At 43.5% G+C, this 27,759-nt stretch overlaps 3 protein-coding genes across 3 annotated transcripts; 1 reads left to right on the top strand and 2 right to left on the bottom strand.

The window, feature by feature from the left end:
• The first annotated feature begins 17 nt into the window (after positions 1-17).
• Positions 18-11,812, top strand: Cad74A (cadherin 74A). Its single transcript, XM_017240605.3, has 8 exons — positions 18-183; positions 1,211-1,551; positions 5,586-5,950; positions 6,011-7,770; positions 7,827-9,441; positions 9,497-9,799; positions 9,864-11,005; positions 11,066-11,812. The coding sequence occupies exons 2-8, from the start codon at positions 1,380-1,382 to the stop codon at positions 11,190-11,192; spliced, it is 5,484 nt and encodes a 1,827-aa protein (XP_017096094.2). The 5' UTR covers positions 18-183; positions 1,211-1,379; the 3' UTR covers positions 11,193-11,812.
• Positions 11,813-18,334: 6,522 nt separating this feature from the next.
• Positions 18,335-19,835, bottom strand: tap (Basic helix-loop-helix neural transcription factor tap). Its single transcript, XM_017240432.3, has one exon. The coding sequence runs from the start codon at positions 19,714-19,716 to the stop codon at positions 18,517-18,519; it is 1,200 nt and encodes a 399-aa protein (XP_017095921.2). The 5' UTR covers positions 19,717-19,835; the 3' UTR covers positions 18,335-18,516.
• A 1,361-nt stretch (positions 19,836-21,196) lies between these two features.
• LOC108124780 (uncharacterized) lies at positions 21,197-26,343 on the bottom strand. The gene is made up of 6 exons (XM_017240625.3): positions 26,174-26,343; positions 25,695-26,115; positions 25,388-25,638; positions 24,736-25,329; positions 23,855-24,677; positions 21,197-23,797 (listed from the first exon to the last, which is right to left on the bottom strand). Exons 1-6 carry the CDS (start codon positions 26,258-26,260, stop codon positions 21,975-21,977), a joined length of 3,999 nt encoding a protein of 1,332 aa, XP_017096114.2. The 5' UTR covers positions 26,261-26,343; the 3' UTR covers positions 21,197-21,974.
• Between the last annotated feature and the right edge of the window lie 1,416 nt (positions 26,344-27,759).

The raw sequence follows: 27,759 nt of genomic DNA, 5'->3' as shown, positions 1-27,759 counted from the left end.
GGCCAGAAGGTAAACGAGCGTCGCTCCGTCAAGACGTAACCGCGCATCAGTACGAGTCGAGTCGAGTGTTCGGTTGGCGCGTATCCGTATCCGTGAGATACAACAGTACCCGAAGCAACAACAAGAAGTTGCGAGTGGCCTGGGCAAGATCAAGTTTCGGACCCTAGCGTCATCCGTTTTGCGGTTAGTGTGTGTGTTTTTTTGCGTTTGTTGGCCAAAATCGAGAAATACAAAAAATACGAGATTCAATGTGAAATAGTTTTGGCTTAAATGGGCATTCCATTCCATTAGTGTTAATTATATGTGGTTTATGGGGACTGTTATATGGCATTACTTGCACTGCACCACCCCGAAAGAACTTGTTTGGCATTTTGCATTTATTTTTTTTTTGCTGGATTTCGGTTCGGGCCTGTTTCCTTTTCTCCTCGTTAGCTCTCTACGTCTCTTTCTCCCATTTTTGTATCTTTCTGGTGTTCTTTTTTGCCCAAAACAAGAACTCATAGATACCTACTACCTGCACAGGGAGAAATTGTCTGAAAGACTTCAAAAAATTAATCCTAAAATATCATTCATGTTTCCTACAAGTCCTAAGAGTATTTGGCTCTTTAAATGAATATTTTTATAACCATATTCCATTTATAGACATAATTTCTCCTTGTGTATTATAGCAGACTATGCGAACCAGTCTGCCTTTGCGTTTATTTGTTTTTAGCCGCTTTTGCACACTCCCTTGCCTCGTCTCTCCCTGCCTTTCACCCATTCCGCACACTTATGTGTGTGAGTATTTGTATCTGGATGGAAGAAAGTCATCATCTTTTAGCCACATTTGCCAATGGCCAAGAAATACCCAATGATCGGAACTGCCAGACATCCGAGACAGCAGCAGAAGCCGCAGCATCATCATGTGCCACTTTTCACATGTGCATAAAAATAAAGTGAAATCTTTTGTCCGCTCCCGATGCTGCTAAATTTCTTTTACTTCCCGATAGACCACCTCTTTTTGCACATCATTTGTGGAATTAGTGGAATGTGACGAGTGCTTGAAAAGTTCAAATGGCAAGGCTAAGATAAACAAGCCAAACTCAGCCAGCTCAGCCATTCTCTCCATTCGACAAACAAGGCCACTTGGGGGGCGGTGCAGTGTTAGCATTGAAAGATAAATGTCTCGACTCCCAAGCCAAATAAATAAATCTGTATTTTGTGTTTATAGTCCAGAGAATCAAAGTGAGGCAGAGTGCCTAAATAAATTGGAGTAAAATCGAAACTGTGTCGTTCTAAATGTGCTAAATACTCGAGTAAACAACATCTGAAATCTGAAAACTGACAGCTAACGGATACCTGGATATTCAACTAACGGCACAGAAATTAGCAACGGCAACATGTTGCGGCGGCTTCTGCTGCCGTTGCTGCTCTTTTTGGGCCCATTAGTGGCCACCGCCGCCGGCCAGTTGCTGAATCATCCGCCGCAATTTGTTCCCGGAACGGGGGACATGTCCCGGTTCAGCCTGTCGGAGAATACGCCAGTTGGTAGCCCAGTTTATCAACTAAAAGGTGAGTCTTAATAAAAATAATAATCAAATACATTATGATGTGTGAGATAACCTACATAGATCTATTTAATCTCGACCAAAAGTCCAAAACCCATCTTAAAACCCAACTACTATATATTCTTTCATTTCTTGCGAAGGTGGAAACACATATCTCATTTACCATTAATCAGGTAATCAGTCCTATAAAAAATACCTCACCTCTTCTTACACTATCTCTGCAAAAAAAAGAACAATCTCTGGACAGCTGGGGGTTCTGGGGAGTGGGAGTCAAGCTGCATTGCATGCTCGACATTTTATCAACATGTGTAGTACGGGGCCGTCACGTTTCATAATTTTATGCGGAATTGCTTCACGGCTTTCATTGCAGCTATATGTCTGGAAGACAATGTACACCAATAGCCCAATTCCCACGCAGTTTGCGGCAAATGCCTTTCACTGGCAATAGTTTGTTTTGTTTTAGCCCCGGTTGTTTGAGCCAAAAACGAAAAAAAGATGGGTCAGACAAGGGGAATGTGGGAATCTTGGCTTATTAGTACTTATCTGGGCTTAGGATTTCGGAACCCTTTTGAGAAACATGGTGTCGAAAAATCCAAGATTGATTGTTTGAGAGTCTAAGCCAAAATGTATTAACTTTTAAGCCATCTTGGGACTACAATAATATCAATTTACAAAAATCATTAGCTTATAGAGGTAGTCACGATATTTTTATACATTTCCGCTAATAATAGTTCGGTAATGAGTTTAAAACAAAAATGGCAAGTAGGTCAGATCAACATATAATTATAAATAATGGTAGATTGATATTGGATACCCTATCAAAAATATGTTTATAAAAATATTAATCATTTCCTAAATTTCTTAAAAGGTATCACTTCTTCGATTATTAAAAATCAATCCATAAAAAATATCCCTCTAACAACTTGGTAATAATTTTGTAATTTGGCTTTTTGGACATACCATACTACCTCAAATTACCAGTGCTGACTTTCATTTCTTGGCCAGGTCTGTTTTTGGGTTTCTCGGCTTGTGGCCACCTACTTCGGGTCAACCTTGTGCGGGGTATTGGATATTTTTGGTGGCTGCACGTTTTCAGCCACACTCGTATCTCGCACTCGCCGGAGATACAGATAGATATGCGATTGCATAATGCGAATGTGAACTAAAAAAATGTATATATGTATATTTTTTTGCGGATTTGCAAGAATGCGCGATAAACCAGGTGCAGGGAGAAAAAAGGGCAAGAAATGTAAGTTTTAAGGTTCTTAAGGTTAGCTCGTCCAAGAATGCACCTGGCCAATCAATTAACAAACAAAAACAAACAAAGACATCCAAAGATACATATGTATCTGATAGGTGAGCAGGCGGAAATGCATTTGAACACGTTTGTGCGTAGCAGCTGAGATAAGTGTTAGTCTCTGAAGATAATGTCCAAGATATCTTCTGTAATGGCTCTATTAGATGGAATCGAGAATGGAAACACAACACTTTTACTCGAAACGAGAGTTTAGCAATCAATCGAGAGTTAAGAGTTAACATGAATATAAATGATAAAATAAACCAGTTTTATGATTAGAGGGTTTGGGCTTCTTACTTGAAAGTATAAATAAAATATTTAGCAAGAAACTTGCTTTAATATAATATTTTTGAGGTTGACAAGACACTTCCTCTTAAGATTTATAATTTAACCAAAAATAATCCACCTGGCAAACCTTGTTTGCACCTGCCGAGACACCCTAACACACAGCCCCAGTCTCTGTCCCAGTTACAGATAAAGATACAAACACAAATACAGATACAAATACAACTGCAATTTGATGCCCCGCCGCTTGGTAACTTCATAATCAGATGGAGTATTGTCTTAACTGGTTAGCGTGTGCCAAATCGCCTTGGATGATGTGCCCGCCCAATGACTCCGCCCGCCATGGGCTTATTGTATCTCCATATATCTGTAACTGAGACCCAGACACAGATGTAGATGCTAATGCAGATGCAGTTCAAGATAAAGATAGCGGCCTGGGTGAGCGGCCTGGCAGCAGGTTAGTTTTGCAAGCCAGGCATCCGTGAGATAGAAAACAAGTTTGGTGGTGCGTTTTGCGTTTGAAATCAAAAGTGCCAATGGAAAAACTGACCAGGCCAAGGAAACTGCCTCCCGGCCTAAACGGGCAGCCAGGAAGCGGCTGTAATCGGAGATCGTAATTCAATTCCAAGTGCCAAACGTTGCATAACTCAAAAGTCTACTGGGACTGCCTCCTTCTGGTGTCCGAGTGTTGGCCAATGTGGGGATTTAATTACGTGGAATATGTATCTGAAAGCTAACCGCTTAATAATAGCCCATTCACCAAACGATGCCAAACAATTGTCCGAATTTTTACACATGGCGTGAGTTTTGTTTTCGCTTCTCTCCCCAACTGACGGCTTATCCAGTTTTCCATGTGTTATAATAACCAAAATATTAACAAATACGCTCCGCCAAGCATGAAATCACAAATTATTTCTGCAACAGCAGTAACTACCACAACAATTACATCCATCCTCCCTCAAATATAGTGAAAAGCAGGAGAGCTTTTCTTCAACTCGCACATACCTGCAATTACTGTGTTCATTGAGGTTTTCTACTTTTCCCCCAATTTTCAAGAAAAAAATAAATAATAAATCAAGTATTCATATGTATGTACATTGTACACAGACAAATCATACGCAAGAATTTTTTAAAAAGAAAAGAAAACAAGTTGGATGGGTTTTTGGGATATAATGGACTTGTAGTTACCCTGGGGTTTTTTGGTTTTGGTGGATAGGTTTATCAGGTCTTAAAATGTCCTCTCAAAAACCTGTCCATAGTCTAAAGATTTAACAAGTTAACATTTATTATTTTTTGGCTGTTTATATCTTCATAAAACATCATCTAAAATTGTTGGCAAGATTGTAAATACCTTTATTTATCTACGAGGTATTGAGGCATACGACTCAAACTATAAGTGTAAGCCAAAAAAACATTAACAAAAATTATTATGTGCATTGAAAAGTTGAAATGGTCACTCACGAGCCAATGTAAGGGGAGTGGGAATGGATATGGTGATAAATGTGGAAAGGGGATCCGAGGTTGCCGACCGCAATTGGTATGTTTGGGAAGTACACATAGAAAAATGAAAAACAAATGAATAGAAAACATACTAGTTTACATAATATACATAAAACTCGTTAGCTTCATAAAATTTTATAATTGTTCTTGTAAAGTTTTTAACTTAATTGGTATTATTAACAAAATATGTCTTATTAAAACTAAGCCCCATTTCTCCATCTGCCTTAAGCTGGAGGAGCGGCTGGGTTTGCTTCCCGCTTTGAGTCATGTTTTTTGTGGTCGAGCTGCAATTGTTGGTATACTCTCGACCCGCTGCCAACTAACAGACCCCCCACCATCCCCCCTCAAACTTGAAAAATTTGTCTTGATTTTTATTTTTTTTTTTGGTAATGCCAAAAGCAGTTTTTCCCGACTACTTATGGGTCTCCATTTTACTTTGTTTTCCCCATGATTGCTTTGGTAGAATTTCTTACTCGAAAGTAATTTCGAGTTGCCCCGAGCTGGAATATTTTTGGTTTGGCCGGGTCGTAGATATATTTCCTGTTATTAGAGTTACCTGAGAGAGAAAGAGAAATTGCCGTGGAATGACACAATCCACTTAGGGTTGGATTTAGGCCCCAGATTAGGCAAGTTAGTTGCCCCAGTTGCCGCATAGAAGAACTCCCAGGGAAACCGCACTCGTGTGGAAAAGTCGGTTGTGGGAACCGAATTAGCATTTTTCACACGCTTTTACATAAACTGGCGACTCCGATTATATTGTTGGAATGATCTACTGAACGACTTCCCTCGAAGTGACAGTCTATGACGCCGTATCGTATTACCCAAAGTAATTAATTACCCAAAGTGTCTAACTCCGACGGACCGACAAACTAACAAACCTTTACCGGCTTAGAGACTTAAGTTTTCTGAAGTTAAATAGTTTTAAATACTAATCCAACTTATTGTTCACATTCCAGGAACTGATCCAGAAGGCGGCCGTCTGAAGTACAGCATAAGTGGTCCTGTTTTCTCGGTGGACCGTGAGACGGGAGTTGTGAGGCTGCGACAGGAACTGGATCGTGAAACCCAGGACTCCGTTGAGGTCATCATCAGCATCACCGATGAAGGTGTCTATGGCACTGAACCCAACACGGTCTCCCAGAGGCGTGAGATTCCTGTGAGGGACTACAATGACAATATTCCCACTTTTCTGGGCAGACCCTACACCGCCAGTGTCAGCGAATCCTTGCCAGTGGGTGGAGAACTCACTGTGGAGCCACCAATTATAGTAATCGATAAAGATGATGGAGTTAATGCTGAAGTTCAGATCAAGTGTGTTGAGGTAAGTAATTGGATATCTCAGTTTGAATTTAAAAAATAAAATTTTTAAATATTTTTTTAGGAAAACGACATTTGTGAAATATTTGAAGTGCGGGCGGTTAAGATCTCCGATGGAAACTACACTGCCCGAGTGGCTCTCAAGCAGCCCCTGGACTTTGAGAGTCGCCCCTCCTATATTATGACCATCTCAGCCTCGGATAATGCCCTAGACAATCGCCTCTCCTCACTGGCCACCATTTCCATAAACGTTGTTGATATCCAAGACCAGCCTCCGGTCTTCACAAACGCCCCTTACTCCGCCACTGTAGCGGAGAACACTCCTGCTGGAGTGAGCATCCTTACGGTCAAGGCCATTGATGGGGATGTGGGCATTCCACGCGAAATATTCCTATCCCTGGAGGATGAACCCTTTGGCCACTTTGAACTGGTACCGTTTGGAGATCCCCACGACGGCAGCGCTGTCTTGCAAACCACCTCAGAGCCATTGGACAGAGAAAATGCAGAGATCCTGCAGAATGGAGGAGTTTATGTGTTCTCTATTAGAGCCACTGAACTTATCGATGGAGCCATCCCGGCAGAGTATTCGTTGACCAGGGTAACCATAGTGGTCACTGATGTGGATGATCATGAGCCAACTTTCAGTGCCTCGAACTTTAATGTTTCCATAACCGAAAATTTGGATAATGGGATGCCCCTGCCGGGACTCTCGATCCATGTCGATGATAAGGACATGGGTGAAAATAGCCGTTACCAGCTCTCTCTCAGGGATGTGGCCAATTCCGCAGGAGTCTTTGCCGTTTCCCCCACCGAAGGTCAAGGTCGGACGCCAGTGGTGGTCAAAGTGCTGAATACCAGTCGCTTGGATTACGATGTTTCCGATCCTGCTCAAAGAAAGTTCGAGTTTGATTTGGTCGCCTCAGTCCGGGGAGTGGAGAAAGCTGCGACCCGGGTGGAGATTAACCTTCTGGATGCCAATGACAATGCCCCAGTTTTCGACCAGCCCACCTATCGTTTCACTGCCGCGGAGAATCTCACCGTGGACTCGCTCATTGGTCATGTTAAGGCCACTGATCAGGATTCTGGAGAATTTGGACACGTCCGCTATGTCCTGAAGGGCTTTGGTGCGGATAACTTCTATGTGGATCCGGAAACAGGTGGCCTTTATCTGCAGAAGCCCCTGGATTACGAGAAGCAGAACAGTTACAGCCTCACAGTAGTAGCCATCGATGGTGGCCAGCGGGAGTCCAATGCCAATCTATTCGTCGGAGTCATTGATGTCAACGACAACCATCCCAATTTTGAAAGCAAGGAGTACAGTCGCACCATCAGGGAAGGCGCGGCTATATTTGAGCCACAGTTCTTTGTCCGGGCCCACGATGCTGATGGTCCATCCCAGGGAAATGGCCGGGTCAAGTACTCTATTGTCTCCGAGAACAGCATTGCTGGGAATGTATTCCGTATTGAACCAGAAACGGGAGAGATAGTCATCCAAAAAGCAGCGCGATCGATGGATACGGAGCGTGGAGAGTATGAATTAGTAGTTTCTGCCACGGATTATGGAATTCCTCCCTTGACCAACACCACTCGTGTCTTGGTTCGTGTCGGTATTTCTGGAAATCAGCGCCCTATCTTTAGAGGACATTTCCAAAATGTAGAGAACCTGCCCATTATTGGACCTCCAAGTTATAGAGTCTCTATACCCGAAAATGCGGCACCAGGATCGAATGTTACTTCCGTATCTGCCCATGATCCTGATGGCTTGGATAGTTTGCTACGCTACAGGATTGTAGGAGCTAATGATAACTTTGAAATCGATGAAGTGTAAGTACTCTCTCTTAAATCCAAAGCTTACTTCAATACTAACCTTGTTTTTACAGCTCTGGCTTGATCACAGTTTCCCCTCAAGCCCGCATCGATCGTGACTCGAATATGAATAGTTTCGAGATCATTGTTAATGCTGTGGATTCGGGTACACCCATTCCAGAAACAGCCACCACCACGGTCTACGTCAATGTCAAGGACATTAATGATGAGCGTCCCAAATTCGAGCAAGCCAGCTATGCGGCCTATGTCTCCGAACGCACTGCCGTGGGCGAGAGTGTCCTGCACGTTAAGGCCATCGATAAGGACCTGAATTCCAGGCTGGAGTACTCATTAGTGGGTACCGTCCAGGCCACCACGAAAGCTGGTGTCAGCATCACTAATAGAAGTAACTATCGAGTTCAGGAAGCATTCCGCATCGACAGCCAAACGGGAGAGATCTTCGTCAACGGTTCCCTGAGACATGATGTGGCTGCCATTATAATCTTCACAGTACGAGTAAAGGATCTCAACGCGGAAGTAGATCCTGAAGACCAGGTGGACACTACGGAAGTGACCGTTTATGTGCAGTCCTTCCAAGATACAAACCCTGTCTTTAAGAATCTTGGATGGAGCAGCTCTCGTCCGGTGATCGATGTGAAGATCAAAGAGGAGATGCCGATAGATAGTGCCCTGTTCATCCTCCAGGCCGAGGATCCTGTGACACATCAGCCCATCACCAGTTTTGAACTCATTGAACCAAAGGTACCTGATTACTTCCAGGTAGCAGAGCGTACAGGAGAGGTGATCCTCAAGAAGCGATTGGACTACGAGGCTCTCGGCGAATCTGGCCCAGAGTTTGAACTACAAGTGAGAGCCAATAGCGCAGATCGCCAGAGGAGCACCGTGAGCCGGGTGAACATCACAGTAGAGAATGTAAACGACAACAGTCCGAGATTCGAACAGGCTTCCTACAAAGCCACCATTATCGAAAACAGACCTCATCCAGAGAGGGTCATCCGGGTGAGGGCTCTGGACAAGGATGCTGTGCTCAATGCCCGGGATGAACGACTGGGCTACCACAAGATCATCTACTCCCTGCAGGGCGAGCATGCTGCTCTCTTCGAGATTAACAACACCACCGGCGAGGTAAGAGTGGCCAGTGGCCAGATGATCGACAGAGAGAGGACTCCTCGCATTATGCTCCAAATCAAGGCCGAAGACTCCCCTGGCAGTCCCACGGATGCCAAGCAGAGTGTGGTGGATCTCCTGATCGAAGTTCTTGACGTGAATGACAATGCTCCGGAGTTCACAAGGAAGAAGTACAGCACTGTCATCCCAGAGAATGCTCAGGTGGATTCGTTTGTCCTCCAACTGGAGGCCACCGATGCGGACGAGGGCCTCGGAGGTGAAGTCCACTATGAGCTGGTCAATGAGGGCGAAGCCAATGGGCTTTTCAAGATAGATCCCAAGAGCGGCTTGCTCTCCACCCGTAGAAACCTCACTGGCAAGGGACGCGCAGATCCCTATATCCTGATTGTCAGAGCCCAGGATAATGGTAATCAGCTGCCAAAGCAACCCACCCTCTCCACTGATACCGATGTCCGTGTATTCATTGGCGATGTGAGTGCCAACGATGGAGTGCCATACTTTGTGGCGCCACAAGTGGGACAAATGGCCAATGTTACGGAGGTAGGATTATTAAATAAATATTCTGGGGCAACAAATTAATATTCAATATTTCCAGAACGCTGTGGCTGGAGCTCCTGTATTCCAGGTGATTGCTAGAGATCCGGATGACGAGAACACACCGTCGGGTACCATTACCTATCGCATTCTGCCGGACACTCCAGATGCCGAAGCCTTCGCGATTGATGCTCACACGGGACTGATTACCACCAAGATGCCTCTAGATCGAGAGACCAAAAATATGTACAAAATCCTTTTGGAGGTCAGTGACAACGGGCAGCCAAGACAGTCGGTGACAAGGATTCTACAAATCGCAGTCCTTGATGTGGACGATCACGAGCCGCGTTTTGCCAGAGAAATTGTAAGTTTAAAATGTGGTCTAATATTTCAATGAACTTAAATTAACTTTTAATATTTTTTCAAAGGACGAAGGACCACTTACCATGTCGGTAAAGGAAGAAGAACCAGCTGGTACTGTTGTGGGAAAATTCAGCGCCTTGGATGAGGATATGGGAGAAAACGCCGCCATAGACTACGTGATCATTGAGGGTAACAACGAGCAGCTGTTTACCATCCAGCGAACCAATGAGAGCCTGGCCATTCTGAAGACCCAAAAGCCCATCGACCGGGAGCAGGTGGAATCATTTGTTTTGACCGTAAAGTGCCTGAAACTGGGCGAACCTGGTTACAAGTTTGTGGGAGATCCATACGACCGCAGGGATCCCTCCCACTTGCGTATCTCCATTAAAGTTTTGGACATTGACGATAACTTGCCCGAGTTTGAACAACCAGATCCTACAGTCGGCATAAGGATTAATGTGCCCATAGATACGGTGGTGACCACTTTGAGAGCCGCTGACAGAGATGCCGAAGCTCCTCCGGTTGGTCTCTCTATCGAGAACGTGACCTTTGTCCCACAATTTTACAAGAGAAGCCGCAAACTGGCCGTGGGAAATCTGCAGAATCTTTTTACATTGAACAACCGGACCGGAGAGCTCCGTACTGGAGGGTCCTTTGCAGACTATGTGGATGGCTACTTCCTCATGCGGGTGATGGCCAATAACTCGGCGGAACCTAAGAGACAAGCCTATAGCAACCTCAAGGTATTTGTGATCCGCGACAAATCCTTATTGAAGTTTGTTTTCGCTCGCCCTCCCAACGAGATCCAGCACAACATCCGGCCCTTCCAGGAGCAGCTGCAGAAGAAGCTGAAGCCTTTGGGCCTGGAGTTGCATGTCCTGGACACTCAGGTCTTTACTCGGCCTGACATGAGCCTGGACTTTACGTCCACCAGTTCCTGCTTCCAAATGTTCAAGAACGGACAAGCCTTATCCTTCAATGAAATGCATAAACTGATGAACTCGCAGCAGCTGCGCCAAGAACTGATAGATACTTATGTGGCTTATGGCGTGAGTGAAGTAGAGTCCTGTTCGGTGAGAAGGACGCATACAGCGGCTCTTTTCGCCGGAATGCTGACCTCAGCCGGGGCTTGGCTGGTTTTCCTGGCAGCTCTCATAGGACTGGCTGCCTTGATTTCCTTGTGTACAGCATGTTGTCTAAAGAAAAAGTAAGTACTCATCATATTCAAGGAAATATTAAATTTATAATGATCCTATATCATTTTAAGACTAAAACGCCATACTAAAAGGAGTCTTCAGGCCAGCTTACGAACTCCTACAGAGCATACTCCCACCTCGTATAGCTACTCCATGCCTGCCGTGCTCTACTCTGAGCCCATTTATGGGCCCTTGTAGCCGCAGCTTATCTTCTGTACGATGAGGTGAAGGAGCTGGAAGCATGGACGAAGGACCAGCCACTGACCACCAACTTAGTAGACTAGTTCCCAAGACTTAAGCCCCCTTTCGCGGCAGAGGAGCCAAAATTACTCCGCAAGGACCATCTCCTCTCGGCTGCGAACTGGGACTTTGATCGCATAAAAGATTGGTAGACGTAGAATGCCAAATCAGTCCATATATATAAACCAATATATAGGAATATAAAGACATAAGCTAAGCATACTATGCGCGTGATCTAGAACATTTAGCATAGGTTAGTATATTAATGTATAATGAGAAAATAGTAGCAATTATCCAATTGAAATCAAAACATAGCCTAAGTTGAGTCAGTTCTTTGTGTCATTTTTGCGCGATTTTTTGTAATATTTTAGTGGGCCTGGAATGCATTTATTTTAATATATTTATCTTATCGTCTATTTGCCCACAACATGTTAAACAAGTGCAGAATAAATATCACTCTGAACGTAGCCCAATTCCAGCTCCAATCCAATCCTCCGGCCCGAGGACCGGAGCCAAAAGTCAGGCCATGTGCGTGTGTCCCGAAAATGAGTCGCCCGTTTTCAAACAGAATGCATATGCTATTTCTCCATTAAGTACACGTAAATATATTTATATAACGACTAAGTGTAGTTTGTCGAATGTGAACATGTGTGCAAATAAATTCTATTAACTATACAAAATTTGTTGACAGCCTTGGCGTGTGTTTCGAAAAAGTTAAAACATTTGAAGTGATATGCAAATGCATGGCCGTTGAATATCATTTATTGGAAATTATTAAATGCAATGAATAAGTAAAAAATGATTTTTAAACCAGATAATCTTAATATTCATGGAAAAAACTGGGTAGAATATATTTGGCTAAAAATTAAATACATTAATCCTTATATGAGTCAATAAAGAATGGCTAATTAAAGGGGTTATTATTTTCCTTGCTATGAATTCATAAATTTTTTATCCTAATTAAAGGAAAGGAAATTAAAGACAAGATTGATAATTGACAGATTTATAATCCAAAAATCAATTAAGGTATTCCGCTCCAGAATCATATGATTATTCACAAAGATATAGCTATCGCCGTGTCCCATTTTGTCATTTCTATGGATCTTCCAAACTTTGAAGGGGACCCCCAAGAAAATTTGAGAAAAAATCTTTAAAAAATTATGTTGGTAGATTTTGATGCAGATTGGTAGAGAATCGATCCACAAATCATTCAAGGTATTCCGCTCCAGAATCGGATGATTATTTACAAAGATACAGCTATCGCCGTGTCCCGTTTTGGCATTTCTATGGATCGCGAAATTTTGAAGGGGACCCCCTAGAAAATTTAAGAAAAAATCTCAAAAAAATTATGTTGCTAGATTTTGATGCAGATTGATAGAGAATCGATCCACAAATCATTCAAGGTATTCCGCTCCAGAATCGGATGATTATTCACAATGGGTCTATATTTTTAAAACTTCTGCCAAAACTCGGAAGAGTAAAAATTATGAGTAACTAAGCTCAGATCCCCTTGGTCATATTTTAGACATAACTTGAGTAGTCGGAGTTGGTCATAAAACCCTTTTCCATTTTCAAGGACTCTTTTCGTTCCATCATACCATAACTCAAGTTGTTAACGAGCTGCTCTGGATTCCGGATTCCAATTAAACTTGCCATGCTTAGAGTAATTGCAAATTCACATTTTTCTTTTGAATTCATTTTGGAAAATTTCGTCACTATGTGGGCAAGTGTAAATGTAACGTCCTAGGCAAACATATCCTGGCAGGACCTGAAGAGTGAGAAAGAGGGGTGCAATTGCAGGAGTGGGTAGAGAGGGAGGGAAAAACCCATAAATAATAAATGTTGTTAAAACTAATGTGCGGCGCTCATTAGCCCCAGGCAACGAATGAGTCCTGGAGAGAAACAGGGGATGATGCTGGTCCTGCCCCGATCCTGTCAAAGAGAAAATCAAAGGGTGCAGATGAATCGGGTTCGGGGGTTGCTGCTTAGTACCACTCGTACTCGTACTCTTACTATCGACTTATTTTTATAACTTTTTAAAACGAAACAACATCAACAACAAGACAAGCTAGACGGCAAGGCATTCATTGAAGTGTTGACCTTTGGGGGTGGCTTTTCCCCCAAACCCCGAGAAAAGACTGTAATTAAACGTGTTTCCCTCATGATTTCGTTTTAAAAAGAAATTTTACAATTAACATAAAATGCAAGCAACCTTGATTGTTTTTACTCCGCAGTATTCGGGCCTATTGTCTATGACTTGTTTTTGCCAAATCACCTTCCACTTGAACACTGATTGATGAGGCTGACAGGGCCATCCTCATAAATCACACTTCAAAATCGAGTAACAAAGCGGCTTGGTGGTAAAACATTCACGGCGCCAACCATCGAGACCTCTAAGTCTAGTTAATCACCAATTAATACCTCTGGTTAGGTGGAAAGTTTGGGGCGCCATGGGCTTAACCCATGGAGAGAGTTTCATAAATTTGATGTCTAGTTATTAGGTTACCCAACGAAATATTACAAGTTCTGCGATAAAAGTCCTTCTAAAAAGTAACGTATTTTGCATTGGACATATGACACCTCCATGCAGGTGCCCTAGTTGCTTGGCACGAGACACAAATCAACTTTTTACCCCAGATTCCCAATGCCGACAGCTGGCCAGATGTCCGACTGACAGAGTGACAAACAATGCAAACAATTAATGACTGAGCCCAGGCATTTCCCTTCCGTTTTTCCCGAGCAACAAATATCCGAAAGCCTTGCGTGCAGGAAAGAAAATCATAACGGCCGCTTTTCGAGGTGCCAGGGCCATAAAAAAGGACTTAGGAGTTGCGGAAACACCCCAAGTTGCGTAATTGCAGTTAACTACTTGTTCGGCTTTTGGGGTAATTTTTTGGCAATTCCTCCTTTTTTTTTGCACATAATTTTCGCATTTTTTTGTGCCGAATTTTCCCGAACAATAGTGGACTTACAGCGGGATTTTCTCGCGAATTTTTGGCCTAAGCCGGAAATGGAATAAAACCAGAAGCGTCGGCTTAGGATCACGTTTTGATCAACGAGACTGACGATAGGATATCCCCCAGGATCGAAAACCCTCTAACCCCCTTTCGAATGTTTACATTTAACAATAACTAGGCATGAAACCGTTGTTTTGCCGACATTTTAGGGCTCGTGATTTTTTAAATTTAATTCATGCACGAGCGGAGCCAAGAAGGTACAAAAAAATTAACAAACATCAACCATAAATTAGAAATGTCAGCTTCATTATGCACATGGCGCTGCATAGTAATTAGGCAGCTTCTCCAGAACTACATATAGATTTATGACCACTTGATGAACTGCAGCTGAATTTGAATCTGAATCCGAGTTGGTTTCCGAGGGGGTTTTCCTCTCGCATTTCGTCCTGGTTCGTTGTTCCTGGTTGCTGGTTTCATCTCATTTGCATAACAATCAACTCATCGTTTGTGGCACTGCCACCAGAGCTACCACTCCTTTTTTTTTGGGCATTTCGCTAGGACGAAGGGTGTCCTTTTCGGGCCCTGGCAGCGGGTGTGAAGTTGTAAACTTTAATGGATTGTTTGTCTAACAGTTTATTCATTTGGAAAAGGAATATATTTGAAATGTTCGTTTCTTTTTTTTATTTTGCCATTTACTGAATGTTACTGGCTTTACAGAAAATGATTCTTTTGTGGGGTTGTTAAGATTTTTGAATTAGGAAATGCCACTAAATAATCATCCAAGTGTGCATCCATTTTTTGTCTTCAGAAAAAGGAAATGTTTCATTTTTTAATGATACGCTTGAGTGAGTTCTAACTTTATTAACTTGAGACCAAATACATTAAGTTTGAATGTTATTTAAACAAGATCCTGCAATCTGCTTAGGTTTCCTTGAGGGAGTTATAATTATCAGTAGTATTTCAGGAAGCAATCCACAATATTTAATTTTCACCCTTCCAAGGGCTTGTAACAATTTTTTCCGCAACTCGAATCAAATTTTCAGCTTTTATCAGAACATGATCTCAATTCGATTTGCCTAATAGAGGATCCCTCACTGGATATATAGTTATCTGATTCTTGATTTACATGTGTTAGCATTTTCATGTTTTTATTCTTTTCCCCAGACAGTGCACCACTTTCTGGTATAACAATGTGACATAAATCTGCTTAAATTTGACTAAAACCGCTTTGATCGGATTAAAAATCAGGGCTTGCATAACATTTTACAGTTTCCCGCTTATCCACTGAACACAAATGTGCCAGATTGGCTTCAATCGCTCCTTTCTGGCGAGGAATGGAAACAAAATAGGTCCTGCCCGGGGTTCGAAAACTAAAATGTAACAAAATACTCGAACGGCTGTTTGTTTATCCAATGTTTTTCGGTTAGATGAGCACACAACTCGAAAGCGGCAAAGGTAGAAAGGACATGCATACATGTAGGTACACTTTTTTTTTTTTTGGATCAGTATCGAATACACCCCGAAAGGTCCACATAAACATCAACCAGAGAACGTCACAGATTTCACAGATAAACCAATTCGAGCAGGGCAATGAATGGTAAAAAGGTCGAGCAACTTGCCGCTAAAAAAGCGAACATGTATCTGCAGCACCAGAGCGAATCTCAGGATGTTGTTTGATCAGGGGTACACAACAACAACAAAAAATAAAGGGGTAAAAATATCCTGAAGTCAGGGAAGGGTATGGGCAACCAGCCGAGTCCTTGCACGTGTAAAGGGAAAGGGTTCGGCAGAAATGTGTGCCAACTTCTTGCTAAAAAGGCGTAAAACAATCAATTCAGCAAATAAAATTCCATCTGCGAAATGGGAATTGCGATAAAAAAAAAGGCAAGGACAAATTGCCATAGTGCCGTCTGGAATGAAATGATGTGATATATGATCTAAATAATTCATGCTTGTACTGGCGAGGGTTAAAGGGTAAATGTGACTCCTTTTTTTTTAGACTTTTGACCCCCAAAACTATTGGAATTTAATATTTATAAACCATACTTTTCCAAAGTAAATAATTTGTGACATTCTTTAAATAATTTCTCAATAACTGAAGACCATAAAATATTATTCCTCTGAGGATTCGTTTTTATTCCTTTTATCGTCTTGGGAGGGAAAAAAAATGACGAACCTAACAACCATTATTTTTATCAGATCGATAAAAAAATTATTTCGAAAGACACTTGTGATTTTTTGCATCGCTTAATCTCAGAAATAAAACAAAATACTGAGATATTTGGGCTATCTGGGATTTGAGCTCTCCAATAACCACCAAACCGTATCCTTTGTACAATCTCATCGGACCGCATATGAATTGCCCTCCAAGGACCTGCACTTGACGCAGTTCAAGGTACACAGTCCTGCCATTGTGTTTCCGCCTTTTAGCATGTCCATGACAATTTGTTTCCATTTTGGTCTGCTTATCGCCTTATGGCCATCGCCAAATTGTTTTCCTGGCAGCCTCATAGTGCATTAGCATTCAGGATCAAATAAAAAGAGGGAGTAGTCGTCACTGAGCCAAAGATAAGAATCGAAACGAAGCCACCCTGCCAGGGAGCAAGCAGCTTGCTAATGATGGCAGCAGCCCGTACCAGGTTTCATCTACCACACATCCCTTCCCGGATTCCCTCAGCCGGAGTCCTGAAAATTGAATGCAGCTTAGCTGGCACACCCGCTGCGTATTTGCGCCTTTGCCACACAACAGGACAACAGGACAACGGGCCCATGCCGGTCCCAATAATGATTATTGTAAAGATAAATCCCCGACACCTCCAACAAAGCTGCTCAAATGACAAACGTCGGCTTAGAAGATGGAATGCAGGCCATCTATTGTATATCTGGAAACTACTGTAGCCCGCAGCTGATATTTTATTAATTCAAATATATATTATTTTAATGAAATACTTATTCAAATATAAAATGTAAAGAAATCAAGAGGGGTAACTTAAGCCGTACTAGAGACACTCCATTGCTGTAATTACAGTTTTAAGATTACTGAAGTCCTTGCCAGAGTTTAAGCATCCTTGGCATCCTTTCTCACCCTTGCCTGGTAACGGAAAATATCCAGTCAGCCATCCAGTCAGTCAGTCAGTCAGTCATTCAGTCAGTGAGGCAGTTAGGCATTTGGGTACTTTTCCCTCGACTCTTGCCGGTTCGTTCAACTAAATAATTTGAGTGGCATTCATGCAGGTCCACTGCCTTACGTCCTTGCAGCTCATGTTTCAGGATTGCCCGCTGCTGCTGCTGCTGCTCCTGGTACATTCGTTTTGTAATTCCGTGGCGTGGCAGGTGACGGGCGGGCAATCTCCGGGCATTGTTCGAACTTCGAACTCCGAACTGGGAGAACTCACCCCATGTCGAATTTTAAGGGCGCAAAAATGCCCCCTACAATAAAAATATACACACATAGACATAGAGCAAAGCCATTCCCTTTATGTGCACTGCAATATACAATATTTATTTGAGTTTAAGTCCTTTGTTTTGGGATCTCAAATCCGCACGCATACAGATTCCCTGCTCAGGGTTGTTTGCCTTGGCTACTAGTATTTTTGACTTTGCCAGGAGTTTTGTAAATTCCCCCTCCGAATAACACACAATTTTCTGGCTCGTTTTGATCGTCAACTTTATTTGCAAAAATAAATTAGTATGGCTTTACATCGAAATTCAATCTTATCACCTTAATGTTGTAGTCCTGACTAGCTCGCTTTCCTTGCATTGCAATAATTGATATAGAATCTGGCATAACCTATAAAGATCATCGATTGTACAGCAGACTAAGGCTAATACCTGATATTATGATAGAGGATAAGACTTAATGCTACGATGGCAAGGTACTTGGACAACCGATTTGTACTATATAAGTAAGGATTTGTTGGAATATTTTGAGAAGAAAAATGCCTTACAAACAAAGCACTTTTATACCAAATATTCTTAAAAGATTTTCAAAAAAAAAAATCAATCTATTGATCTTTTATTTGAAAATCAGATTACAGGTATGAAAATGCTAAGATCAAATAAAGTTTATAATACTTAAATTACAAACTCTAGAAGATCTTGGCATTCTACTAAGAAACCTTAATATCCTTTTAGAAGTACGAGGAAAGTGAAATAAAAGAAATCCTTAGATAATACCCAGGAGTTACTTTGTTAAATAAAGTAAGTCTTGGGGATTATCGGTTGTGGGGATTCTTCTACATCAGTTCCCTTCCAAGCCCCTTAAAATATATCACCCGGAAGAACCTCCTAGATAAGCCCCAAAACTCCGTGTCCTAAAGTATATGCTATACTTGTGGAGCAAACGGCTTGTAGTGCGAATGATCCTCCTGGTAGTCCTTCCAAGGTGGCGTCTGGGTGTAGAAACTACTCTGCTGGTGCATTGATTCAGGATTCGATGGCTGGAGATTAGCGGCTGCATCGAAGGTGCTCCGGAAGATGTCGTACTTCTCCTGTGAAAACTGAGGACTGGTCTCCTGCTGGAGCTGAGGAGGCTGTATATGCGGATGAGGATGCTCTTTCTGGTGATGATGGTAGAACCGCATGCTTCCCGTGAAGTCAAATCCAGGTGGATGCTGTTGCGACGGATAGTCCAATCCCTGCTGATAGCCCATTCCCTGCGGTGCCGACTGATCCTGTTGCAAAGGATGCATGGGATGGCCAAGAGGATGCTGATTCTGGTTGAGCGGACCCTGGCCGTAGTGGAACATCCTGCCACCAAACATTTGAAACGGCTGGGGATTCACAAAGAGCGCATCGAAAAGTTCCTTGGTAATCCTCTCCCCGCTCAGCGTAAAGTTCTGCAGCTTTTCCAAATCCAGGTTGATGGAGCCCCCGCTCTCCAGGACCTGCTCCAGCGCGAAGATGTAGTTGTGGGCGAAGCGCAGGATCTCGATCTTGGTCAGCTTTGTCTCCTCCGGCAGGGAGGGCAGCGTCACCCGCAGTCGCTCCAGAGCATCGTTGAGCGTGTGCATCCGATTCCGTTCCCGATCGTTGGCCTTCATCCGGCGGACTCGCTTGATCCGTACCACTTGAGTGGGACTACGTGATCTGGTAACTCGGTTCTTGCCGACGGCATACTTGCGCTTAGGACGGGGCGCATCCGGATCTTCCGGCGACTTCATCGGCGTGCTGGTGAACGACGGATCGAAGGCTCCGGTCGAGGCGCGACTGTTCAGGTGCTCCACCAGAGTCCTTCCGCTTCGGGTGCTGTGATTACTGCTGGTGTCCAGCAACCCCACGAATCCTGCAGCGGCCGGAGGGGAGTTGAGTGGTGCGGCTGCATCCCAGGCTCCAGTCCCGAAGGGAATCTGCGCCGCCGGAGCTGGCGAAGTGCCATCAAAGTCCAGACGCCGGCGGGAACTTATATGGCCCGGATCCGTCTCGAAGCTCTTTTCGTAGCCACTGTCGAAGGATGCATCGTCATCGTCCTCGTCAAAGTCGAAGGACTGCGAGGCCGGCGTGTAGCCACTGTAGCAAGCAGACATGATCCCAAGGATATTCCGTGTAAGTGTATAACTGTATTCCTGTGGTCACAATTCGCTCATTTCCGATTTCCGCTTTTTAGAGTATCGCTGGTCTCGTTTCTCGTCTCGCGTGCCCGCACCAACTAAAAGCTGGAATGGAGTGCGCACCGGTTTTATGTGCCAGTCAGCCATTAAGCCCGCTGATTTGGGTCCGGTCTACATGCTGTTCCAGCGGTAACAACCCTCGGCGCATTGTCGTCGGTCGTGGCGGCGCCATAACACACAAAACAGAGCACAGCTCGGCAGCTCAAATCCCAAAAGATATGCGCCGTGATTGTCGCCCGGGGGTGGCTTTTAGTTCCTCATCACCACCATCATCACCACCACCATTATAGCTCAGCTCGCTCACTAAGGAGATACGGGCCAAAACCTGGCGGAGATTCATTCCTGCTACCAGTCAGAATACGAGCATTTTTCACGCTCTACCGCCGAGCGGTGCTCTCTAAGCCAATCGGAAGGATGGCTGAGTCCGAGGATCAGCGGTGTCGCCAGTGGACTCATCAAAGCTTAGGCCCTGGAGATTGCAACATGGACATACCCTTTCAAAGGTTATTGTAGATTTTTAACTCAAGATGAACGGATATTATGATAAAATTCCAAGCAATAGTCATATTTTCTTGACTCTTGATCCTCTAGATTCAAGGTCCTAGATTCTGGCTATTTTTTTGTTCTAATCAGCCTGTTTGTAGCTATATAGATTTTTTAAAGATAATAATCCTTTATTTTCCAATAAGAACAATAAAATCATCAACATTTGTATATCCCAACTCTAGTAATCAGTGTTTTATTTTCTAACCACAAATAAAAGTTTAAAAAATACTTCAAAAAAGAGTATTTTGAAATCATTCTCCTGCTGAAATGCTTTTTAATTTTATCGCAAAGTTCAATTGAAGTAAGCTTAATGCGATTGCACTTCCAACGATTCAATTACCAGCAACTCTTTCGGTGTTTTCGCCACAAAACCACAATAATCGTTTAGGGCTTACGCTTGTCGCTAAACGGGTTAGTGGCACGTGGCCGAAAAGGATACCCACTTCACCCACTTCCGAAAATGCAACATGTGCACAGTGAACACTGCCTCCCAAGCTCAAGTATGGCCCTCCCCCTATGTATATCCTCTACATCCTTCTGATCCAGGCGTTGGCACGTGCCGCGGTCTAAACGGCTGCTCAAGTGGCCAAGTGTGCCAGCTCAGTGGGATTTCTATCTATTGCCAAATCCTTGCAAGGAGGATCGGAAAAATTGGAGATTGTGGAGGCTATAACTGGTGACACGTGCGGGTTTGTTATGATATGTAGCTATCGCCGCAAATTACCAACACGTGAACCTTGAGAACTCGAGAGTGTCAAGGATGCTAATTGGATGATAGGACTATGAAGAGCTGGGAAAAATGGATAATTGATTACTCGTGGGAATTTTTAAGAATAGTTTCATCATGTTTTTTATTTCTTAATATTTTAATACGTAATTGTGATGACCTTCAAGGATGTACATAATATGGTAACCATTTCTTCAATATCTAAATGGCACTTACAAAAAGTTTCAAAAAAATTCAAAAAAGGAAAAACACTTAAATAAGTTAATAGAAGTTTAGAAGTAAGAAGTTTTTTACATTGACTGCAACTGCATAATATACTTTTTATCTTAAAACTAAGTTTATATACGCTTCTTTTAAACTTTAAACCTAACATAATCATCCCCAATCATGCCTGCCCACCAAAGTTCACACCAACAGCCACGTGTCGCCGACGTCGTCACACTCTTCATGGCTGTTCAAGTGCTCCTCCGACGCGTGTAGCTAATTTGGTTTTTTTTATAACCACAATGCATATCAATTAGGCAGTTAATAGAAGTGTGGATGCGTTTAAATTTCCAGGACTCGAAATAATATTTTTTTTCACAAGCCTTCCGGCCGTCGTCAGTCAAAATACTGACCGAAACACAATAGCACAGCCGGGGACTTGGACAAACAGATGTACACGCACATAATTTCATCAGAATCCAGCCAAAGCAAATACCAAATATATGCCTCGGGCTAATTGCATTCTAACAAGCGAACCGAATTCGATTTGCCGGTTTTCCCTATTTTTTCTCCATTTCTCACTCTGCAGCTCTCTTTCATCCCGATAGCCTTTCCTGCAACCCCTGGACCTTGCATTCGTTCCGAGCACGTAGAACCTCGCCGGAGGGCTAGATTCTAGCTGCTCCTTGCCGGCACGTTAGAAGGGAACGATTTCTTCCTCGTAGAGCGGATCCATTTCCATCGCTTGCGTAAAGTGATTCCTTCGGATGCTGATTACCGGCACCGGTGAGTTGGAGGAGAACGAATCAGACGACAACTCAATCACATCGGCTGGGGGATGGCTATGGGCTATGGGATTCATGGCTATGGCTATGGGACGAATAATTTTCTTGACTTTGCAACGCGGTCCTGGTGGACGACCACGTTTCCTGACTGCAATCACCGGTACCGGCACCTCTTCAAGATCTGTGGAGGAGTCGGAGGCAACGGCTTTAAAGACTGGCTTTGGCGAAGCGGAACATCCCGGTGAATCGGAAGTAATGTGTATGAACTGTTTATACCGCTTGCGGCCAGCTTGGTTGAGCTCAGAGCTATGCGTAGATGCATTACTATCCTCACTGTACCGGCCCGTCGGGAACTTTCTGCGTTTACGCTGCAGTTGGTCCCGGCAGAAGTTCACCAGATTGGTGCGCTTAATCCGTACTCTAAATCCCCGTAACTTCTCAATGTCCAGAGGCGTCAGCTTGGTAAGACGCACTTCTGCCGTGCGGCTCAGGCACTCCTGAATCAGGCGTTCTCGTTCCAAGTCCTGGGATTTGCCACAAAAAATACTATAATTTGGTTTTGTTTCTAAGGTTTTCAAGCGTCTAATTTCCGCCTTTCGGACTTTTTCTTCCTCGAGTAGTGTCTCCTCGGCAGTGTCGGTGTCCTCGTCTATGTTTGGAAAGGTTGCGGATAAGCCTGAAGATGTTGAAGGTGCTTCTGGCTTCTGGACTGGCAGGTCGGCTGGGTTTTTTGGTGCGTTCTGTATTACTTCCTGCGTTTTCTCACCTTGCTTATCTTCTGGTTCTTTTTTTTGTTTTAAAAACAAGTTGACGGTAGCTAGCTCATCGGGTTCATCCTGGGTTAACTCTTCAATTAGCTTCTCAGTTAGCTCCTCAGTGAGTTCCAAAGAATCCCCCTCGTTAACACAGTTTTTTGTCCCCTGTACTGTGAGTGCTTCTCTCAGCTTGCCTCCTGCATTGAGTTCCTCTTCCCTACCTTGGCTGGGCTGCACCGCTACGGAATCCTTCGTAAAATCCACAGTGGGAATACCTTGAGATGAATGATCTCCACTGGCAGCGGGCAAATCATCAAAAACGTCATCGTCCTCGCCATTAAAGTCATGTGTAGCCATTGTGGAGGTCTCTGAGTTAGCACTCTGATTGTCGAAATCGGTTTCAGTTGCATTCTGAGGAGAGTCCTCTTGGGTCAGTGGTTGTTCCAGTTTCGGTTTCACCAATGCTAATGGTTGTGGTACCGGTTCTGAAGGTGGTGTCCGTGTGGCTGCGTTTTGTCTCAAGGCCCGCAGGTTCTTGAATTTACTCAGAACGGAGCTGCACTCCATCAGAGTATTGCCAGTACTCTCCACATTCTGCAGCTCCTCCTTCTCGAAGCTCCAGATGTCGGCAAAGGCCTTGAAGCCGCTTGTTTCGTTACTGAATTTAGTTCGCGCCTCCATCAGATCGCCTATTGTCTGTTTTTCCTCCTTCATAGTGACTTCTTTGGGGGTTGAGGGTTTTTGTGGTTCGACCGGAGCTTTTGGCTCTGGCTCTGGTTCTGACTCAGATTCTTGTTTAGTTTCTATGGCATATGGGGAGCTGGATCGTCGTCCGCAACGTACCGATCGGTCCATGTCAGAGAGCATAGCATTGGCCACCATGGCAGCCGCACGAACTCGTTTACGACGACCGTTTCCAGTGTATACGGCTTCCGAACCACTTGAGCTTGCCACCTCCTCCTCCTCATCTTCCGAAAGCACTGAAATTATTAAGTTCTGTAGGTCATTTAGATTCAAAAACAGGTTACAATTCCTACCTTCATCCCAAAACTTCCGTTTTGCGGGTCGCCTCCTTTTCTGCTGACTGGCCTTGACATCCTCCTCGACTGTTGTCGCTACTGTCTCTGCCTCTGGCTCCACTTCCGGTGTGCCCAAATGAGCTGCGTTCTCATAACCCTCCTCTATAGTACCATAATCTAGCTGCGGCCGATCCTTGTACTTGGCATAGTCAATCTTCAGAAACTCCAATCGATCGTTGGCCTCGGCCATGTTGAGAGCCACAAATTTGTTCTTCAAGTCCTTGCTCTTGAGCAACGCGGAGCAACGTTCATGGAGGGTATACCAGTCCAGGGCCCAGGAGTACCGCTTATTACGAGGCTGAAACGCCACCGTTAGGAGGTCTTTAATAATACTGCGAGGCAACCGAAGGGCTTGAAGTGCCTTGTATATTGGATCGTAGTCTCCCACGGGAGCACTATGATTGGTAACCGTTACTATCTCATCTACATCGATGGTGGAGCTGAGGAGTTCATATTTAACGCTATGCTCTGCTGTCGCTCGTTGCCAGGTATCATCCTCCTGGCGCTTTTTCTTGATGCGAGAACAGCGCTTAACTTCGTTGTAGTTAACATTTATTGGATTGAGGTAGAAGGCCGTCAGCCAGAACTCTGCCTCCATAAAGGCGTGCTCCGAAAATACCTTGGCCAGATCAGCATAGTTCTGCGACATTTTCTGCTCTAGATTCAACATAAACTCGGTGGTCAAACCGGGATGATAGCGCCAAATTTCAATGGCATTCAGTTGCTGGCCAATAATCTTCAGGAGCAGGGCAATCTTGGCAAACTTCCAGCCCGTAAAATTCTGAAAAACAAAACATTTTAATAACTAATTTTTAAAATAGGCTTTATCATTAACTCACCCGTTCAGCCAACAGTTTATAAACAAAGGTAAGAACCTCTTCATTGTTGGGCACATTCTGGAAGACGGGATCTATCTGCCTGTCTTGCTCCTCGTCCGTTTCCAGAACCGGCTTCTCATCGTCGTCGCAGTTCTTGTAGTTGCCAATGTTGCTGGCTCGGTTGCCCTTGCAGATCTGTTGTTGAAAATTCAGATTATAGCTCACCACTTGGGGGTGATAGTGGCTGTTTCGTTGTTGCTCCAGCTTGTTGAGCTCTTCCAGCAAAAATCGTTCACTGCCCTCGCGCTCCACCACATATCGATACATTAGTTCTTTGAACTGCGGTAAATTTTCCAAGAAATCATGCTCATTAAGAGACATTAGCTCTAGCAACTGGTTCCCCAGCACATAGCTGGTGTAGGCATCCATCATCACGGCAAAGGAAGTAACCAGGTTAAGCTTGAATTTTTTGAGTGCTATCTGCTCGAAAAAGCCACTTTTAGTGAGTTGTAGTCGTAGGCAGACCTGGGCAATAAGGCGAGCTGGTGTCAAGTTGATTTCGTCCCAGACAGGAGCCTCTTGCATAGTCAGGGCATAAAAACGAATATTGTACATCTAAAAAAAGGGATTTTTAAGAATTTTTAAATGAATATATCCAGCTTTTGTTGCTTACTAAATTATCAATAGCATAGCCTCGATTTTCATCATTGACAAACACAGTCAAGAGGTAGAGATGCCCTATAAGGGTTATGGACTTGGTGTCCTGTACTAAGGACTCAAATGGTTCCTTGGCTTTGGATTTCAACCAAGCAGCGAGCATACGAAGGGATAGCTGCTTCAAAGCCTCAAAGTTTCCAGCGTTGAATAGCTGCATAAGTCGAAGGAGGATTAGTTCTAAACCATCTTCCAGGAGGAATGTGATATCTGGAAAGTACATCGAGGTTAAGAGGTGGTTCCTGTATGACTTTGTTGGCTATTACCCGCATCTGTGGCAGCGGGAACTGCGTGTTCAATGGAATGCTGTTTCTTCAGGTGAAGATTCCTAAACACATCCTGCAAATAGGGTACGTTCCAAGGTTTCGTCTGCAATTTCAGCACGTAGGGCCAATTGATTTGGCACAGATTCTCCATCTGGTAGAAAGCCGGCACTGCTTTGGTTAAGCAATAAAGAAGCATGTGTTTGAGACCCTCGGAGCACGTTCTCCACTCCTGGCTGAACCACATTTGCAGCGAGTGGTGCGCCAACACATTGACGATATGACGCAGTGACTCTTCCTGATAGCATGTCCTTGCCTGAAGTTGGCATACCTCCCAGCCGTAAATTAGTTGCGACAGTCGGTCATTGCCCATCAACTCGAATACATCAACATCGCAGCTAGCATAGCAGAAAACGAACATTTTCTAAGAAAAAGAATATATATGATGAAATGTGTGTTCTAGGAAACTGGTCATTTCTTACCGCTTCGAATTCATCGTAGTCCAGTTTCTCCGCACAATCCAGGAACTTCTGTGCATCATGCACTTGTTGCGGTAGGATTACATCCATTTTAGGGTGTTCTTATCATCTTAGATATTAAGTAAATTAAATTATTTGTCAGCCGGCATTATTTTTATTTTGGTTGACCTCAATGTGACCGTTTGCAATTGGAGATGTGTGCAGACCGATAGGCAGGCAGTCAGCTGTTTCCAATTGGACTGTGATAAGGCGCCATATTTAAAACGTAATAAGTTTTCCAATAGGATTCATAATCACTTTCTTATAAATAATAATAAATTATTAATTTTTATTTTATATAGATATTAGATTCTAACTTTTAAGTTTTAACAGAATGAATAAATATAGAACTATTTCTACTACCCACATTACAATTTTTAACCTTTAATATTTTAAATAAGTATAAATAAAATAAAATAAAATGTATAGGGTTGAATGTTTTCTTCCTTGGCTTTTCTATAGACTGCCCTTCGTGTCCAGATGGCATATGCAAAGAGCAAACAAATTATTATTAGCTGCCAACAGCGTCAACTACATCATCTTCACAATGGAACCACCAAGGGATTCCCATGTAGATGTGGACTTTTCAACGAAATAAGGAGAAGAGGATGCATGAGAGGAGAATGAGAAGGTCATGGTAGTGGGAGCACTACTAAATGTCGTGGTCAAGGCAAGGCTTCCATTCCATTTAAATGCAATTTGCCATTGTGCGACAGTTCCGCCTTCAAGTCACACCAAACCCATTTAATTCACTTTTGTCACCATGCAAATGAAACATTAGTGGTGACGTACCAAATAGATCGCTCAAAGGTCCCAATCGGATGACTGCAATTAGGCCAGACACGTAAATGAAAATGATTTACAGTCGTCGCTGCTCCAGTTGCTGCTGCTGCTGCACTCCAAAACCCCTTCGGGGACACTACAAAAAAATGGGGGTAAAATAAATACTAGGTAAAATAATAGAAAATATTTGGAAGCACGTCCAAAAAGCCTATAATTTCAGAAACAAATAGCTTAATAGCGCTTAAACTCAGAGCTGTTTTCAAAGATTTCTAACTTTCAATAAAAAGAAACCCCCAATTATTTAACTATAATTTTTCCAGGTGGAACACATGTACCTGTCACCGGTACTCTCCGATACCGCAGCGATTTATCAGAAGCCAAATCAATTAGTAACTACGTAGCTTATCGTCTGAAAAAGGCTAAAGGTGTGGGGAATGGTATGGCTGCCAGGTTAGAAGGGGGTATGTCCCATTCGCATGGCCCATTCATTATACGGACCGGCAGAGCAGTGTCATAAATATTCCCATCATCGTTTATTCGGAGCGCCCATCAAATGCCCGCAAATGAAAACCTGTTGATGTCGCCCCGAACACACACTGGGATGCGTGTGTATTTCATAGGTACTTTGGCAACACTTGTAATTGAAGGTGCACGTTTTCCTTCATTTTTTAGAAGGAAAACAACAGTGCTTTGGATGTCGGAGGCGTCCCGATATCGCCATAAATATTCATGAAGCACTAAAAGGGTTCCCGTCCGGATGCTTAGAT

The sequence above is a fragment of the Drosophila bipectinata genome, chromosome 3L (assembly GCF_030179905.1).
Source record: "Drosophila bipectinata strain 14024-0381.07 chromosome 3L, DbipHiC1v2, whole genome shotgun sequence".
NCBI classification, from domain to species: Eukaryota; Metazoa; Arthropoda; class Insecta; order Diptera; family Drosophilidae; genus Drosophila; species Drosophila bipectinata.
Note: the sequence above shows the minus strand (reverse complement) of the source record. Positions and strands in the feature narration are given on the sequence as shown.

Coding starts and splice junctions, on each gene's coding strand:
- Cad74A (XM_017240605.3), top strand. CDS start 1,380: ATGTTGCGGCGGCTTCTGCTGCCGTTGCTGCTCTTTTTGGGCCCATTA. Junction 9,800..9,863: donor CGCGTTTTGCCAGAGAAATT/GTAAGTTTAAAA, acceptor ATTTTTTCAAAG/GACGAAGGACCACTTACCAT. Junction 11,006..11,065: donor GCATGTTGTCTAAAGAAAAA/GTAAGTACTCAT, acceptor TATCATTTTAAG/ACTAAAACGCCATACTAAAA.
- tap (XM_017240432.3), bottom strand. CDS start 19,716: ATGTCTGCTTGCTACAGTGGCTACACGCCGGCCTCGCAGTCCTTCGAC.
- LOC108124780 (XM_017240625.3), bottom strand. CDS start 26,260: ATGGATGTAATCCTACCGCAACAAGTGCATGATGCACAGAAGTTCCTG. Junction 26,116..26,173: donor ACTACGATGAATTCGAAGCG/GTAAGAAATGAC, acceptor TCTTTTTCTTAG/AAAATGTTCGTTTTCTGCTA. Junction 25,330..25,387: donor GCTATGCTATTGATAATTTA/GTAAGCAACAAA, acceptor CCCTTTTTTTAG/ATGTACAATATTCGTTTTTA.